Below are 19,738 nucleotides of genomic sequence, written 5' to 3'. Positions count from 1 at the left end.
TTATTAAGAGAAATCAAATTGCATACTTGTTTTGGAGCTCAATTTTATTTCAGATGTTGTTTATTCCTTTGAAAAACGAATTTTATGTTTATTTTTTAATTTTTTGTTTTTATGTACCCACAAATACCAAATTTCTAAAAAACCTTAGCAACTTGAACTTAGACTTCAAGTTGCAAGTTCGTGCGACATAGGCTTACATTCCATTTTGTTTGCATCCACAATTGAATCATTTATTTGGAAAACATGATAAGTCCATGATTTCAATTTTTTCAGGAGAAAAAAAAAACGTTCTATTTTCTTTTGATATGCGTAGAAAAATTTATAAAAAATAAATTCTGTAGAACTCTTGCCTAGCTACAAAATACCGTTTCGTTTTTAATTTTTGGAGCGATAGCTCAAAAGATAAAAAATAAAAACGCTTTTGGACTTATCATACTTTGAAAATAAACGGATGTGAAATTAGTTTTTAAATGGATATGCAATTTTGCTTTTAGCCCCAGTCTATCAAACAATTGTATTTGAGAATAAAATACAATGTCCGGACTGCTTATTTAACTTTAAAGTAGCTTTAAACTTAAGATTTTCAGCCATTAATATAATATACCATTTACAAAAAAAGAAGCTGTTGTTTATTTTCAAAAGATGATAAGTCCGGGACTTATTCTGTTTTTGTTACTAAAAAAATATTTCGCGTACCTGTAAAATCGGATATAGATGGAGTAGATACTTCATATTTTAAAGACAGACGTGGTTATCCCTGGAGTACAAATTTAGTCAAAAAAACGAATTTTGAAAAAAAGTGGACTTATCATGTTTTGCAAATAAATGATTCAATTGAGAAACAAAATTAGGCAGTTGAATCATACCAAAATAGTTAATTTGTTTTGTTTTCCTGCGATCTGCTTACACTTTTATAAGACAAGTTACCTCATTAAGAAATAAACACATATTATTATAATTTTACAATGATTATATATATATGTACCTACTCCTTCGTATTGATTGATTCATAAAAAATAACTATTGACCAGTATTTATACTGTTCGACATAATGTCAAGGCTCTTTTCATGTTTTTTTTTTTTTTTGTCATATGACCCGTGAATATTTAATAACAGAGGGACTCGCATCATCAAAATCAATAAAGGTTACCAATGGACATTTGTATGTTTATTTTCACTTCTTATTAAGCATTTCTAAGGCAATTGAATATTGATGGACTAACGAACAATTTTTGCCGAGTAAATTCTATAACTTTTAACTTGTGGATAAAAAAAAAAAAAAACTTTACAGTAAATTAGAAGTTGAAAAATGTATATTTCAACTAACCAAAATTTCCGCTGCAATTTTTGTAATTATGTTTTTACGTACATCTAAACACAACTTTTAGTCGTGTATTGCGTTTATAATTGCATCATGACGTAGTAGATTTGATTTGCCTATTGAACATGACATATGTATATATAATCAAATAGGAAAAGAATTTTGTTTGTAGCATTAACATAAGTGAGAAAAGTTGTATTATGAAAGTTTTATGTTTGTCGCAATTAAAATTGTCAACTATGTATTTAATTTTTTTTTTTTAATAATGAATAAAAATGTACTCGTACATTCATAGATAATAATAATAATAATTTATGTTTAAATCAATTAAATCTTTTTCGTTATAGGAAGATTTTTTTAAGTTTTTTATTGGATACAGTCTTACATAATGCATAAATTAAAATTATTATCTTTTAGTGTCCCGAAATAGAAACAACTTTAGTAACTGTATTTAGCAGCAACTATGCCAAAACTTAATAACTAAAACACGTATGAGAATATATATTATTATGAGGAAAGTGCTGTATGTAGACGTAAGTCACTGAATGATCTTCTAATCTGAGGCTATACAAAAAGAAAATTACATAGGAATATTGCACTAATAGTTTCTCGATTTTGAATTATAAGTCAGCTTTACATCCAAAAGAAACATCTAGTGAATTGCATGTGCGTTAGACATCCTCATCGATGTTGGCTTCCGAATAATTCAGTCCACTACCGTCATCATCGAATCCATACAAATATCACATGATCATGATTTGAAGTGCTACTCATTGATCTATTGTCCGATATATTCGTCTCTGTGGCTCTGGAGTATAATGAACGCGAGTTCGAAAATGTTGCGGTGATCCAGGAACACTTTCAGAACCACGTCTGGGTGGCGGGAGTGGGGGAGAAGCATTTATGAAGCTGAAAGGTATTTTATTTTTTTTTAAATAAATCTATACTAAATAACGTCTTTTATTTAAAAAAAAAAAATATTACCGTCTATTTAATAACGGTGACCCCGGTGGCTGTCCACTTAGTTCTAGTAAGTTTTTTCTTAAAAGAAGAGGTGATTGTCCGCGGTTATATCTCGGAGGGGGGTCTGGGCTACGATGTCTTCGATCGATGCCTGTCAATATATGTGGGCTTGGAGACTGGACATAACATCGCTGTATTCCATCGGTTGTTTTATTTAAATGATGATCAACACTACACAACGTTTGATCAGTCATCATTTCCGTTGAATTTGGTATTGAACTACTGGGATTTAACAGAGATGATTTCCCACTGCTACAAGGTTCAGATTTACGATAAAAACTTCCACAATTATCAACAGGATTTGTTCGATTATCTCCACTTTCTCGACATGAAGAATTTAATTGCAGCTTAACGTAAGAAGAAAACTGACGTTTCATTGCACCTGTAAGAATATTAAACCATCCTAAAAAATTTAAGAGATTTTGATGAAAGTGGTGATGGAAGAAAAAAGCACATGTAGGCATGAGATTCAAACAACAAGCAAGCAAAAGTAAGTAGATAAATATAATAAAAGAAAAGAGCATAACGCCTAATCTGAGTATAAAATAACAGAAACGATCGGAGAAGTGAGGCATTTGCGGGTCTAAAGAATTTGTTGAATTTCGTTTTCGATTGGTTTCACTCAAGGATTCACTCATTCTGAAATCCAATAAAAATTACCTCATAAAAAAGTCGGATTTCTTAAGAAAAAAAAATTTATCTCGGTTATTTATGGAATATTCCCAACAATGTTATACCATTTTGAAAAGAGAATTGAACACACTAACTTTTAAGGCAACTTGCCGAAACATTGTAGTGCATTTTTTTTCACTACGGCTCATTGAATTAGAGTCATGTAAAATTTTTTAGTAATAAGTTGGGTAAAAAAGTAATATTTTCTTTAAAACTGATACAGCTGAGTTAAAATTTTTGCATTTGATAGTAGGGTTATTCAAGGTTCCGTAACAAAAGAAAAAAATGAGAAAAATTAAGATTTGTAGTCACGGCACATGAAAAACCGTCACAGGATGACCATTTTTTCGACTTTTTTTCAAATGCCCATAACTCCCAAAATATATGGCTGCGATTTTTTAAAATTATTTTTCTGATAACTGTCACCACCTACCCTATCTACCGTTTTCGTTTCGACGTTAACTTTTGGGACACCCTGTATACATTAGAATTAAATGGAACAGTCTGACTAAATGCACTACATTTATCAAGCAAAATATTGCACATTTACAGTAAATCACAAGATTTTTGCACAATATACCGAAATAAGCGATTCGAAATAGTCTGCTTAAAGTAAGACCAAGGATCTAAATACTTGGGAAGGCTTTCTATCATAATTTTGATTAATTCATAAAACTTAAGATCGATATATTATTTTTTTTTTTTTCTCAACTGGACGGACTTCGGTTAGTTTTGTTTTATATTATATCCTTGTATCGCTTCCACAAGATCAATAAAATGTCTTATTAATTAAATTTTTAACCAATATATTTCGAGTAAAAAATTCCTCATCATCCTCAAAATCATGTTTTTTAATGATTCTTTCATGGCAATTTATTTAGAAGGTGAATGGATTGCACTCTTTAGAGAAGCACATTGTGGTAGACGACGTTTTTCGTTTTATTGTCAGACGGAAGAACAAATAACGCAGATGATTTTTCGACCCGTGAACACAAACTTAAATTTTGTTTTACCACCCATTGGTCACATCAGTTTATGTATAAAAATGAATGTGTGCTAATATATGTTGATAAAAATGTAGAAATCCACCACTGACAAACTATGTATATACAAATACATAATTCATATTAAAAGTGTATATACAAACAAGGCCCAGTTTCACAACCAGGGCCTAAACTTGAGTTCAGCTGAACCATAGTTTAGTTTGAGTTTAACTCGTTCGGTGTCACAGTGAAATCTGAATTTCTGATCATTTGAGCTTCGTTTAACAATGTATAGTGTGACATAACGGAATTAGTACGTAACTTTTATATGGTTTTTCAAATATTTTTCCTTGTCTCCCCTATATATTTTTTTCATATTTCTATTACAAGTGTGATTTGTTTTGCTAAAATTCAATTCCCTTTTTTTTCTTGTTTTTCAGGTTTCAGGTTATTTCGTTTTCAGTTTTAATGAAAAAAAAAATAATAAAAATAAGTTCAATGCGAAATAACAAAAAAATTTGAAAGTTGAGGCATAACGAATGAGTGGTATCACAACGGACCAATCATGGTCTAAGTGTATCAGCTCTCCTGCTGATAGCCACGTTAACCTAACCTAACCTATAACGAATGAGTACTCTGTTTTATAGCTTTATGTGTCTTAAAATCGAATTAAAAAATTTGGCAGCTTTAATTTTCGAATTTATATGATTTTCAGGGAAAAAATCAATACAAGTTTTCTAATTATAAATTAATTAATGTATATAGGCTTAGTTCAATTTAAATCAAATTTTTAATATTTGAACTGATGCCAAAACTCAAAACTCGCGTTACTTTACCCCACCCCTTCTGTATACTCAGCCTACAAATAAAATTCATGTTCAAGCAAACAAAACAAATTAACTTATGAAGGCACTTCTGATGTTATGTGACGTTGTGAAAAAATAAGACAAAGTTAATTGATATTCAAGAAAATGGCGTGAAACCGAAATACTTACCAAGATCATCTCTAGGAGCGTTCTCTTTTAATACAGGAGATGCTGAACCGGTGTGACGACCGGACACGAAGTTTTCATATAATTTATTTGTTTTCACAGCCTCACAGTTGGGAGTCTCTAAAAAGTTTGAATAAGGCAGATTCGAACAATCATTAGTTGGAGAAGAAGGCGCTCGACTCGCCCTTAAACTATTGATAGGTAAGTATTGATTGCTAAGCGAAGAATAACCATTACTATCCATGTGTGCAGAGCTAGATTTTGAAGATTGACTAGATGTTGACGGAGTCGATTGGTTCGTTGAAATCGGTATTTGAGATGTTTGATAGTTTGGAACATAACTATTCAAAAAAGGATTGGTAACTCCATCGGAGTTAAAGCGTTCTTTATCCCGATATTGATTTTGTTGATGATAAAACCGTTGAAGAACTATTTAAAAAAAAATATATGAGGGTTTAGTGGAATATTCATGAATTATAATAAAATAAAAACTATTTACCAATAGGGCTTTGATTTCCTTGTTTTTGTAGAGGGAATTGAAATGACTGGCTTTCGGGTTTATTTGTAGAATTCAATGGCATATCAAACCTTTTAGGTAACATCGCAGGTGTATTCTGCATCAGTTCTGAGCCATAGCTATCAGTTCTGTCGAATAGAGGTGGTTCATGGCAATTTGACATTTTCCAAGTGGAATCAATCTGGCTATTTGGTGGAATTGGATTTCTTTTTTGACTAAAGGGTGACGTCGTTAGGTTACGCATAATAGATTGTCCTTTAAAATATGATTAATCAATTAATAAAATTTAACGCAAAAAAATATAAACATACCAATACTACTAAACATTGATTCTTTTCGAGGACTTTCACAATATTTTTGATTAGATCCTATTTTTCTTTGCATAAACGGTGATTTTCTATAGAATGTACTCATATCGTTAACAATATTTTGTTCAATATTTGGTGTTTGAGAGATATTTATTCTATTTGAAGATATGGGTTCGGGTATAGATGATGATTGTTGTGGTCGCAATTCCTGATGATTATTGTACTGGGGAAAAGTTTTTGGTTTTATTGTTGTTGTATTTGTTGGTGTTGTTGTTGTTATAGTTGTTGTATTTGTTATCAAGTAGTGCTGATAGCTAGGTATTTGAGTTATTTTGACAGGCTTGCGAAGTAATTCTGAGCTGGAAATTATTGTTTTTGCTGTTGGTGTTGTTGTTTTTGTTGTTGTTGTTAGAACTGCTGATGCTGCGGAGTTACTTGCACTTAAAACTCTGAAATTAAAGTAAATTTATATTGCTTTGTTTTTTTTTTATAGCTTTAAATTCCTTTTTACGTATGCACTATTGTACTAATAAGTCTAATTATAAACAGTGATTATTATTAATGTGCAGTTTTTAAGGAAAACATATGAATAAATATGTACCAAATAAAATTTCGATTACAATAACTATAATAAAACTAGTGATTACACTTTTTATTCAATAATTATTTGGCTGTTGTCAAATTCCATTGATAATCTTGCTGGTATTGATACGAAGGCTTCAGGCATCACTCACTCGTCAAAGATATTTCTGTTTTCCAAAAGAATACTTACAATCTAGTAAAATTTATTAGCATTTTTTTCGAACGTGGAGATTATCATGACACTTTGACTATAAATTGGACGATAGCTAAATAGTTATCGTCCTGAATTATTTGTAAACCAAAGTAACCCTTTATACAAATTTCGTCAATTTTATAAAAACTGTTTATGTAATTTAGCACCAATAAAATTGTTTACAATTAAAACAGCTTATTAACCATGAAAGAACAATTAAAAATATGCAATATTATATTCTCATATCTTTCATCTTTATTTTCATTTAACGTCCGCTTATTCCAAAATAAAACACATTTTCTACTTGGTTGTTAATAATTCTAACTGTAACTTTTAGAATTACACTGGTTAAAAGACAGACAGACAGAATTGCCGGACCCACTTTTTTGGCATTCTCTATCATCGTAATGTCATGTCTGATTGTTTTCTCGAGTTCGATTTTTTTTACGAATCATAAACTTGATCAAAAAAAAATAAAAAAAAAACAACTAGTAAGCACCGTTTAAACACCGCTATAATTCTAGCTTCTAGATCTTGATTGTACAACTTGGTTCACTCCTTCAATGTAAATCCAACTCAGTACATGAGAACATGCTTAGTTTAAAAAAGTTAAAATACTTTAAAAGTTACGTTGCGGAACTGACCCAATTAATAAATTAAGTTTTGTGAAAAAAGGTCATGTTTCTGAAATTGATAACTTTCTTTACTCAAAATATCACAAAAATAGTATTTTTGGAAGTTAAAAATTCGATATCTCAAAAACTTCGCGTATAAGAGCAATTCTGATACTAGATTCAAATTAAGTTCAGAAGATCAAAGTCCAAAAATTATTATTAGGTTTCTATTACAAAATCTGACTGGTCAATATTACTGTCATTTACGGAAAAATCGATTAAAAAATATTTGTTTTTTTTTAACATTTCCCAATACGGGAAAATAAATCAGATCATCTGAGTTTGATTTAAATTCTGTAAGAAATCGGGTGGCAATGGTGCAGTGGTTGTAGTGCTTGACTGCTAATTTTGAGGTGTTGGTTCGAGCCCTATCTTAGACAGCATTCTTTTATTTATCTCCCAGCTTGGACGCCAATATTGGTAATTTTCTTGAATTATGTTTTGATTTTGGTTGAAAAAACTCTACTGTCAGAGTGATTTGCGTTATGTCCTTGATTTAATTGATTGTTATTGTTGTTTTGTCACAAAACCTATACTTAATAGATTTTTTAAAAGACTCAAAATTTTTCGTATAGATTTAGTTTTAAATTTGCATTTAACATTTTTAATAACTTCACCTTTAAAATAAATTGCAATACATATTAACTAATTTTATCATATTCAATAGTTTTCCTAAATAATTTTCTATTTCTAATTTTATTTGGCCATTAAAAGAATATCTCATCTAAATTCTACCCAAATTATGTATATATTTTTTAAATTTAATTTCTTTATACATCTATTTAAATGAAGCTAGTATTTAGGTGTGTTAATAAATAAATTAAATAAAACATACTTCTATTGAAATCATTGTTATCGAATCAGAATCTGTAGGAAAGCTCTTTTCTAGAGTTGCCTATTTCTATTTCTAATTTTATTTGGCCATTCAAAGAATATCTCATCTAAATTCTACCCAAATTGTGTATATATTTTTTAAATTTAATTTCTTTATACATCTATTTAAATGAAGCTAGTATTTAGTTGTGTTAATAAATAAATTAAATAAAACATACTTCTATTGAAATCATTGTTATCGAATCAGAATCTGTAGGAAAGCTCTTTTCTAGAGTTGCCGCGAACATTGATTTGGCCGAATACCGAATATTCGGCCATGCTCCTCGGCCGAATACCGAATATTCGGCCAAGGACACTCAGATAAAAACGTTGGTAATTTCAAAAATTTTATACTTTGTCTCAAGAATAGATGTGGCTTAAAAAAATTCCCAACAACATCGTATTGTAACGATGAATAACTGCACTACTTTTAAGATAAATGTCTGAACACACTATCTACTACTGCAAAGGTAGACATCTAAAATCGAATTATATATGAGGACTGTTCGCCAAGATCGAACGGAAGACCCATACAAGTGGTGGTCAACACATACTACAAAATTTCATATTTTGACAACATTTGCTAAAGTCTACCTTTCTCCCCCTGGAACAAGTGTTTACAGCGAAAGACTATTTTTCGAAGCAGGAATAGTCTACGAAGATAAACGTAATCGTTTACTACCAACAAATGTTGAACAAATAGTTTGTTTCGTTACACTTCTTGCATAAATCGGCCTCTTTTTACGTTATTAACACAAGCACTGCACAGTGGGTCACCTCCCATACAAAGTGCGGTCAAAAATATAATGACCATTTTTTTTTTAATGAAACACCTGTATTATCATTTTATATGATTTATTATTGCAAAAAAATGCATCAAGTCAGTTTTTTAAAATTTTGGTTATTTTCAAGAAAAATAAAAAAAGGTAAAAAAAAATTTTTTTTTGAAAATATAAACAAGTAAAAAATGGTTAATGCCGGAAATGGACCTGCCTAACAGTCGAGCACTTTACCCTTACCCTCTAGTTCAGTCTTTTATAAAAATAATAGTGCCAAAAAGGAATTTTTTTAGTTTTACGTTGTAATTTTTTTTTCTCCGTGTATCGTCATTTAAACTCGTATTACTCGAAAAGGGGTTAAAATTGCTTCGCTAACGAGCCCCATTACAATTACCCTTAATGTTATTTAACAATATAATTTATGTTTTTAGAAAGTATTAAACTTCTCGTTTAATATCCATAACAATTTAATACTGTTCACAATTTTTAACACCCGCTATCACTATCGCAAGTTGACACCTTATAACTGCAGCGATAAGAAAACTGTACATTTTTTTATATACCGACTTTGAATGGCTATTAAGAAATGAAAAAAGGGGTAACCGTCAAATTTTTTTTTTGTTTTGGTTCGATGGGAGATTGTAGAACGTTGTTTAATCATTGGATTTTAAAAAATTGACATTTACTTTTTTTATTTTTGACCTATGGCGGGACCCACTGTGCACTGTTTGGAAAAATCATTTTTTTGTTCAATTTCTTGTTCACTTTTTGGGTAAATATCACGGATTATGTTTCTAAGGTTCTTTTTTTGTTTTTTTAATGTCTGAAAGTCAAAGCATAACAATTAAATGAGTACATTCTGTACTAATGATAATAATCTATATCTAATGATATTATAAATTATATTATAATTATAAATTTAAGTAGTTAGGATTAATTCTCTATATAATTTTTTTCGTTATTTGTTAGCATGTTAACTGTTCATATAAGCTTCAAGTGCAGTTCGAGTGTATAAGAAGATGTATCCGCTTGAATTTTGTCTTTTCATTTTGTTAAACATGCGATGTTTTTGCCAATTAATGTGATGAAATGTAAGTGATCCAACATTGTTTTTTTTTTTTATTTATTCGTCATATGAAACGAAAAAAAAATTTCAAAAAAAACCGCCAGGGAAGCCAACATTTTAAAAGAATGTATTCTTCGCTTACTTACACTTGAGTTACAATCAGTTTGTTAATATATGGTTTGGCTGTTTTCATCGGAAACCAACATAGATCATGCACTTTATCTTTTCAAACGAATCCAATCTAGTCCATTGAAATGTTACATTAACCTTGCATTTTGGGTAGGACAAGATTTTTTTGTTTTGATCTGTAGGGGAGGTTAATGTGAGTATACAATTCAGTTTTCGGGGTTGAAAGCCCCCCCATTTGGCCGCCATCTTGGAAAAAGGGGTGTTAACTGTTTTTTATCGATATCTTGCGAACCGTAAGTCCCACAAAAAAAATGTCTGAAGGAATTTTGTAGATAATTTATTTCTCTACAATTTTGATTAAGGTACTTTTTTCTGTAAAATTGAAAATAAGAAAGATATACTTGAAAATAGATGTACATTTTCAAGAAAAAATTCTTTGAAAGGCCATAGCTTTTTTTCTACAACTTTTAGTGAAAAAATACTCATGACAGTTTTTAAAGATCATTTAATTTCCAACAATTTTATGTGCTCATTTTGCAGATTTCGTTTATATAAAGCTGCTGCAATGGTTTTACAAAAAAAAGGTAACAAATTATTTTCGTACTTTTATATGTTTATTTTATTTTTTTTACTTCAATACAGACTGATTCAAAAAGATATGTAGGTTGTGTTGAAATAAGAAAAAAATCAAAGTACGGGGGGTCCATTCCGTACCGTTTAGTGAGGAGGGCAATTTTCAAAAAAAAAAATGTCTTACTTTTGAAAAAAAAATTACTAAAAATCAACGGTTACACCCATTTTAACGTGTTATATTTTTTTGTAAAGCCGAAAACCTTTTCTTTTATATTATTTTTAATTAAACCTGTTTTATGGAATAGCTTTTCAAAAAAATAATTTTCAAAATAAAAACTTTGAAAAAAAATACGAAAAAAATATTTTGAACTAATTTTTTTCAAAATTTTATATAATTAAGCACTAATTAAATTTTCAAAATGCATTGCTGTAATGTGTTTTCAAACAAAAACAGAAAACCGGATGCAAAAAAGTCTTGTCGTTTTCGAGAAATTAAAAAGAAAACCTGTTTTATGGAATAGTATTTTGTGAAGGAAAAATAAAAATAAATACAAACTATACAAAATTTATTGAATAATTACATACTTTTTTAAAGTAAAACAAACAATAATGGGGTTATTAGAAAAAAGTAGTTATGTTTTCTTTTTAATTTCTCGAAAACGACTAGACTTTTTTGCATCCGGTTTTCTGTTTTTGTTTGAAAACACATTACAGCAATGCATTTTGAAAATTTAATTTGTTACCTTTTTTTGTAAAACCATTGCAGCAGCTTTATATAAACAAAATCTGCAAAATGAGCACATAAAATTGTTGAAAATTAAATGATCTTTAAAAACTGTCATGAGTATTTTTTCACTAAAAGTTGTAGAAAAAAAGCTATGGCCTTTCAAAGAATTTTTTCTTGAAAATGTACATCTATTTTCAAGTATATCTTTCTTATTTTCAATTTTACAGAAAAAAGTACCTTAATCAAAATTCAAAATTCCTTCAGACATTCTTTTTGTGGGACTTACGGTTCGCAAGATATCGATAAGAAACAGTTAACACCCCTTTTTCCAAGATGGCGGCCAAATGGGGGGGCTTTCAACCCCGAAAACTGGATTGTATACTCACATTAACCTCCCCTATAGATCAAAACAAAAAAATCTTGTCCTACCCAAAATGCAAGGTTCGGTCAAATTTTTGTAACATTTCAATGGACTAATCAATGACATTGTGGAACGAATCTAACCAATTTTCATGTAGCTAATATTTTGTTTTTTTTTTTTTTTTCGAACGGATTTACAATTTGTTTTATTTATTTTTCATGAAACGCTTCGACTGTATTTAATTCTTTAAAAATAACTCAAAAAGACAAACTGTTTGAAATGTTATGAAACTTGCCAAACAAATATAAACTTTAATACCCATGTCCGTTGCAGCAGAACGAGTTTATTTGAACTTTGTTAAAATAAAAAAGGACATACCTATACAAGCATAAAGGAAAACTATATTTTTTTCGAGGTCGTTACAGTTTTTACCAAATGTTGCACTTTTTGAAAAAATTGATACATTTTCAAGTACATTTTTGTAAATAATTGTTATCTAGTTTTGTATAAGAATTATATTTTTTTAAGTCTGGTACCAGCGCAGATGTCATATATCACGAATGTCTCTTAGGTTTGAAAAAAAAAAATAATCTGTTTGACGAATCTGATCCGCACAGAAAAGAACAGAAGAGATCCGAAAGGTACAAGTTTTTGTGTTTCATGAAAAAACAAATGAAAAGTGTCAATTGTCAGCTATTTGTTTGATTGTGATAAAAATAAGAGAAAATAAGATTTTTAAAAGTGAATTTCATAAGAGTTTTTGATTAATAACAAAACAAAAATCATTTCAAGAAATGATTTTTTAAATTAAAATTTTGCAACTTATATAGACAACTGTCAATCTTGTTAAATACGAAGTTGAAGTTTTCTGTTCTTTCTTGTTTCTAACAGTACTTACAAACTTGTGCTGCTCTGATCTATTCTGTCCTAGATTTTTTTCATTAAACACCTAATATTTATAATATATATATATTAACAACCTAATATGAGCTGAAATGTGAGCTAGCTTCTCACATTTCACACAAGACAACATCAAGAACAATTTTAAACTACGTACAGAAATAACTAAGAAATTCAAGTGTGACTGTATGTATACATATTTTATTTCTTTGAAAATTCATTACTCTTATTACTATTAAATAAAAATTTAAAAAAAAATATTATCCTATTTAAAAATACATATTAAAAAAAAACATGCAGTGCGAGTAGTTATTAGGATATGGGTTGTATGAAAATTATTTTATTTTTTACACAAAAAAGGAAAAAAAAAATAAAAACTTGACCAACAGAAATTAAAAATCAAATATACTTACTGGGACAAAAGATTAGGAATTAAGTAACCTACAAATAAATTTAAAAAAAAAAATCAATCAGTAGTAAAGAACAAAACAAGGACAAGTGTTATAAATAATTATGGATATCAAATTTAAATTAAACAAAAAATAAATCAATTTTTTAATGACAAACAAAACGTTAAAAAAATCCTACAAAACGGTTAATAATTAAGTTTTTCAAAATAAAATAAAAGATTTGATCAACATGCAGTTAAGATAAAAAAAAGTCAAGATATGTAAAGACGATATCACGAAACTGTATTCTCACCTTTAACTTTATTTATTATAGTGATAGCGCGACATTATAGAACGTTTTGTGTCAGTTAAGAATATGTAATTTCTTACCTATTATGTGTTCTGATTCCAGATGTTTCAACAACTGATCTAAACCAGAGTGGTATATCAACAAACGCTAGCTCGTAAGATTTAATAAATGGTTGTTCTAAGAGTTCCGGATATTTTGGTCGTTCTTGATGGTTTTTTGTCAAACTGCAAAAAAGTAATACATATTTCTAAACAAAAACAAAATTTTGTGGAAAAATGTTTTCTTTACCATTTTGTAACAAAATCGTGGAAATCTGAGCTAAAACCTTTATCTCGTGGAAGGCTGGGAGGGTCGGAATCCAAGACTTTTGTTAGCACTTCAAAATCAGTATTACAACCTTCGTAAGGAGAGCGCGCTGTTGCTAGTTCAACAAGCGTTATTCCAAGAGACCAAACATCGGCTCGAATATCGTATTTTGGTTTTTTGGGATCGATTCGTTCAGGCTAAAAGATATAATAAACATTATATTATAACATACATGAAACAAATTTCGTTTAAGTAATACTTATACACTCCTGCTCAAATTTATCGTACATCTTATTTATTCTATAGAATAACTTATTATTACTTCATATCTATCATTCTTCATATTATAGTATCATGGTTCTTTACTCAGATGAGATAGGAGTCAACTTAAATTCAATGGAAATGAAATGTTTTTGATGAAGATTTGGGAAGTGATTTTATGAAGTTTCTCAGTCAACACAAGAACTTTTTAGAGGCAGTTTAAATGTATATCATATGATTTGCAACAAGTATTGAGTAACTAAGTGAGATTTTTTAGACCTGTTTTAAGGACTCAAGGATAGGAGACTAATATACTTGAGCAGCATGCGGTTTCAATCAACCCTAGAATTAAGAGACGCTTTCGCCACCGAAATCCCCCTCCAGCTGAAGAGTCGGAGAATATTTTACAATAACACCATCAAAAATCAATCCACTTTGCAATATGCGCTAGAGGAGGCAATAAAATAATTGGAAAGAACTTTCACTTTTTTCTATTTTTTCCCTTTTTTATTCTTAAAAAAATAAAACAAAACAAAATAAAATACAAATCAGGTTTTCACAGCTTAAGTTATTAGATTTTTTATACTTTTTATAGGTTGATAATACTGTTGCTGTCTAACATTTTTTCGAGGAAACTCCGTTAAGACCTCAAAGAAGAGAAAATAAGTTGAATTTCTATAAGTGTCACATATTTAAAAAGAAGATTTGCAGCTTGTCTGCTCTTTCGGAGGAAAAAATTCTTGGGATTTGAGAACGGACGAACTGTTTTTACAGTTGGTAAGTTCCACACAGATTTTCCGTCTGATTTATTCACCGATTAAGTAGACTTTTCCCCAGGATAACGAGCTTTTCGCACCGTCAGAACAGTTTCACTCTGGATAAACGATTAAGACTTCGCAATGTTGAAACAGTCTTCCTACTCTCCCGTCCTTAAGCTTATTGATAAATTTCGTCAATTCAATTTAAAATAAAAAATATTTGATTAAAAAATCCAATAAAAGATACAAAAAATTAAATTAGGTACTTGAAAGAGTTTTGCTACTCGAAGCCTAATAGTTTTTTCTTTTTTTACAGTTTTTATCTAAATATTTATTCAGTTAAATTTTCGATAGAAACTGTGTTACGTTTATAATTGAGTCATTTGCTTCTCATTTCTCCATATAAGATATGTTAACCTTTTTTTATATTAATGTGTTTTTAATAGGTTTGAAACTGTTTCTTATTTATAAATAAGTCATAAAAAAGGCAATCCTTGAATATGCATCCGTAAAAAGCCTTTTTTTTATTCGATTATTTGTCGTTTATATAATGAACCTATTCTATTGACCGGCAGTGTATACAGGGTGTCCCAGAATGAGATAAGAGTATTTTGGGGATGATTATTGGGTATATTCTAAGAAAAAAATTGGAATAAAGGAGCCTGATGATCCGATTGGCATCAGTGAAACAGTGCTGTAACTCTAGATAGGTAGAAGCACCTTCAAGATGTTGTTGTTGTTATTGTTGTTGTTAAAAGATTGTAGTAAAATGACTTGAGTTTGTCCTTACAGATGTATGTATTATACTGCGCATAAAAAAACACGAAAATGAAAACATTATTTATTTTGCATTTTTTTTCAATTTTCATGCGGATGCAAAGAAGATGCGAAAAGGAAAGAAGTTGGGTGGAGCCAGCGAACGGCGCGTACTAGTGGGAGTCACACCGAGCAATACGTCTGTTACTGATTTTTTTAGGCAAAACCTTAGAGGATATAATATATGGAGTGCTTGTGCTGTTAGTTCCGTGAAGCTTTTATAGAGGGCTCTAGTTTCTTTAAGTTTTTCGGTGAGTGCATGCCTCCATTTTATTTTCATTAGATGGCTGTCATCAACAAGAGTGTTTATTTACAGCTGCGGAACCGGACTCGCACCCCTATCCATGTATATGGCGTTACAATGTATTAGGTATAGGAACAAGCACTCCATATATTATATCCACTAAGGGCAAAACACAGAAAAAATGCAAAAGTCTTAAATATAGTCCGATTTCCCTAGAGCCTTAAGTCGAATTTTAAATTGTATAGGAAATTTTTAGAATTAGGAATTACTGACCTAATTTACGAAATTATAAAATTTGGGGTGAAAACAGGCTACTAATAAAGATCTTTCTTTCCGGACAAAAAAAAAAGTGCCAGTAAAGAACTTAACGACAATTTCTACCCACTCCACAAGCCAGTCTTCCTAGGGTACAATTATTTAGTAGTGGGGTTTAATTAACCAACCTCTGTGTAACCGACTTGATGCAGAGAAGGTGGCGGTATTATTTTTTATTAAGTCTAATGCACCTATTTTTAATTTCTCTCATTAAATACAAATAAAAAAAATGTAATTTATAACTGTATCATTATTTTAATTCATTTATATTAATTTTGTATACAGGGTGATTAAGGAGTAATGTGCCAAAAAGCTAGAGGTTAGGTCGAGACAAGAAAAAAATCGTAAGAGGAGGGTCTATTCCCTCTCGTTTAGCTGACTTATTTTGGAAAAAAAAATTACACTGCACAACAAAATTAAAGTTTTTGTATGATGAATCCGAACTCAAAAAATATTCTATCAGCTCCCGTTTTTAAAATATTACCGTTAGAAAATGCAAAAACACCTGATTCTGAAGTTATGCTGCAATGAGGTAATTTTTTTCAACACTCTTTTGGAAGGTTTCTATAAAGAATTGCTTTTCTTCTTTAAAAATCTGTTTAAATCTTTGCGATATCTTTTTTATAATCCGAGATATTTTAATTTGAAGTTACTGCAGTTTGATATAACGTTATTGATAAAATAAGCCAAAACACACGTATTTAAACTTCAGACATCTCGGATAATAAAACAGATATCGGAAAGATTTAAACAGATTTTCAAAGAAGGAAAACAGTTCTTATGGAAACCGTTAAAAATTGTGTTGAAATAAGGTACATCACATCAAAGCATAACCTCAAAAACAGCCAAAACACGTTTTTTTCGCAAATTCTTACGGCAATTTTTCAAGAACTAAGATTGAAAGAACATTTCTGACTTCATATTCGAGTTAAGCATACCAAAAACTATTGGAAAAGTATACTTTGGTTTATTCATAATAAAAATAGTCAAATTTTGTTGACCAGAGCTATCAGCCAAAAAACGTGTTTTTGCATTTTCTAATGGCAATATTTCAAAAACTAGAGCTGATAGAATATTTCGAGTTCAGCACACCAAAAATCCTTGGAAAAGTATTGTATAGTTTATTCCGCCAAAACCTTGTTGTGCAGTGTTATTAAAAATCAACGGTTGTACTTACAATAACGTGCTATACCTTTTTGTAAAGCCAAAACCCTAGTCTTTTACAAAAATTTTAAGCAAAGCCATTTTATAGCACAGTTTTTGAAAAATTAATGTTCAAAATCAAAATTTTGAAAGAAAAAAATTGAAAAAAAAAAAATTCAAACTAGTTTTTTTCAAAATTTTATGTACAGTTGATTTGAAAAATATATTAAATAAAGCATTAAACATTAAAAGAGCTTTGATTTTGAAATTTTTTTAAGTTTTATTAAAATTTGAATTTAATAAAAATGGAATTTAATTTATTTCTATTCGCTAAGAAATAATCCAAAAACAAAATAAGCCTCAAATTTAAGCAAAATAATAGCAGTGATTTTCTTTTCTATTAAATTTAAATAAAACAAGGGCGAAAAAAGTTCAATTAAACGGTATTTTATTAGAGAAAAGGTAGTATTTGCTCCCATGACTCTTATTTTTCATGAAGTCGTAAAGTCATTGAGATCTTTGAGGTGTTATAGATCACCAAACCAACTCAACAACGATTCATAACTCCCGTTTTTTTAGGTTTTGGCTTTAGACACATCTCCTTTTATATCCCCCCAAAGTGTCTAGAAGGGATTGAGGTCTGAAAGACTAGGCAGGTCACTTTATGACCCCAATTTTAGTATCTTGAAACCATTGCCTGACTGCTCTGCTAGTGTGTTTTGAGTTATTATCCTGTTGGAAGACCCATTTAAGCTTCATTTTGTGTCGGAGTAATAGTAGCATAATGTTTTGCAAACTATTCAGGTGCCAGAGCTGTATAATTATACTTTTGATACAAGATATAAGGCCAAGTCCATAGTAGCAGAAGTATCCCCAAAACTTAATATTAAACCCTCTTTATTCTTTTGAGTATTCTCTGGATTGATGAGAGAAAATTGGTTCTTTATGGTGATTTAGGGTCTCGGCAATTTGTGTAACGACCGCCGAAAACTAAATTCAAAACTAGATACATTACAAAAACTAATTAACTTGGAGGATCCAGTTTAAAGTTTTGGGGATACTTCTGCATGCATTTTCCAAAATTATATTCAATGTATGTAAGTTTTGACTTTTGGGTCATTAAAAAATTCATATTGATCCAGCTATAGCAAAATTTTTCGACGTTTAAACGCATTAATTTTGGAAAATAAAAATTTTCAAAAATTATACAGGGTGTCCCAAAAGTAATGGATCAAACGAAATATGCTGATAAGCCAACTTAAGGGCTCTCAGAATTTGGTAACTTGTTCATCCCAAATCCTTACGGTTTTCGATTTAATGCAGTTTTTGTGAAAATTCGAAAAATCCCGACTTTGCAACAGTATTTTGCTTCCTCCGCTCATAATTGATTTTTGTTTTTTACAATTCTTTCACTAAAACATTGCCTAATAATAAGAATTAATTAATTAATAAAAATATTTTTTATTTCATACGCCATTTTGCTGCAACTTAATTAACAGTTCCATGTTTTATAAAAACTCAATTTTTTACTTTTATTTCAGAGCAGCATCCGGAAAAAAATTTGTATGGTGTGATACTGGTTTATTATTTTAAAAACTTGCAGTGTTATTGCAGTTTTCAAAAAAATTCCCAAAGTTGAAATTAGAACGAAAGATATTACAATTTAAATGCAACAAAACAACGCTTTTCAGAGAAAAATAACAAAGAAAAATAAACACATTTTCTCGACTGTTGTTTGTTTATTTCTTTTTGAATAAAAGTTTCGATTTTTGTTTGTTATTTTTCTCTGAAAAGCCCTGCAGCAAAATGGCGTATGAAATAAAAAATATTTTTATTAATTAATTAATTCTTATTATTAGGCAATGTTTTAGTGAAAGAATTGTAAAAAACAAAAATCAATTATGAGCGGAGGAAGCAAAATACTGTTGCAAAGTCGGGATTTTTCGAATTTTCACAAAAACTGCATTAAATCGAACACCGTAAGGATTTGGGAAAAATTCCGAGAGCCCTTAAGTTGGCTTATCAGCATATTTCGTTTGATCCATTACTTTTGGGACACCCTGTATAGGTACGATATGATTAAGAAGGCAACTTAGAGACAAATCAAATCCATTTTGATAATAATTCTCACAGATTTTATCAAAACTTTGGCCTATCCAAAGAAGCGTTCGTTTTAGTATTAGAAACTATTAATTTAAACAACGGCCGCCGTTCAACATACATTCCGTCTATATCTTGTATTACAAAACGAATAGTTTTTCAATACACATATTAAAATAATTTACTCTAACATTATGGTTATTTGTAGAAATATTAATATTTTTTTGTTTGTGGAGTTTGCAAATTAATCGGTGATTGAAATAAATTAATAAACACTTTTAAAAAATCAAATATTGTATCCAAAAACGAATAAATTCTCCAAAAACGAGACCTATTTAGCTATCGTTTATTTATTGACGATTATTGAGAAAATAAAAAAAAAAAAACAATTTCAATTTCGGGAATCGAACCTCAGACACCCGA

General features: G+C 29.7%; 1 protein-coding gene and 1 long non-coding RNA gene across 3 annotated transcripts in view; one reads left to right on the top strand and one right to left on the bottom strand.

The window, feature by feature from the left end:
- Positions 1 to 1,821: 1,821 nt before the first annotated feature.
- LOC129917676 (dual specificity mitogen-activated protein kinase kinase hemipterous) overlaps positions 1,822 to 19,738 on the bottom strand; it is a 39,820-nt gene continuing 21,903 nt past the window's right edge. Inside the window, exons 4-10 of one of the 2 annotated variants that reach the window (XM_055997721.1) lie at positions 13,661 to 13,875; positions 13,453 to 13,596; positions 5,820 to 6,265; positions 5,491 to 5,763; positions 4,995 to 5,420; positions 2,306 to 2,747; positions 1,822 to 2,230 (exon numbers count right to left, since the gene is read on the bottom strand). In XM_055997721.1, coding sequence (XP_055853696.1) covers positions 2,092 to 2,230; positions 2,306 to 2,747; positions 4,995 to 5,420; positions 5,491 to 5,763; positions 5,820 to 6,265; positions 13,453 to 13,596; positions 13,661 to 13,875 — 2,085 coding nt within the window. In that variant the 3' untranslated portion in view covers positions 1,822 to 2,091. The remainder of the gene's footprint in view (positions 2,231 to 2,305; positions 2,748 to 4,994; positions 5,421 to 5,490; positions 5,764 to 5,819; positions 6,266 to 13,452; positions 13,597 to 13,660; positions 13,876 to 19,738) is intronic. The other variant, XM_055997722.1, reaches the window with a different exon arrangement.
- Positions 13,926 to 14,962, top strand: LOC129917677 (uncharacterized). The gene is made up of 2 exons (XR_008772840.1): positions 13,926 to 14,716; positions 14,765 to 14,962. It is a non-coding gene; the product is annotated as an uncharacterized LOC129917677 (long non-coding RNA).

The sequence above is a fragment of the Episyrphus balteatus genome, chromosome 4, assembly GCF_945859705.1.
Source record: "Episyrphus balteatus chromosome 4, idEpiBalt1.1, whole genome shotgun sequence".
Classification (NCBI taxonomy): Eukaryota; Metazoa; Arthropoda; class Insecta; order Diptera; family Syrphidae; genus Episyrphus; species Episyrphus balteatus.
Note: the sequence above shows the minus strand (reverse complement) of the source record. Positions and strands in the feature narration are given on the sequence as shown.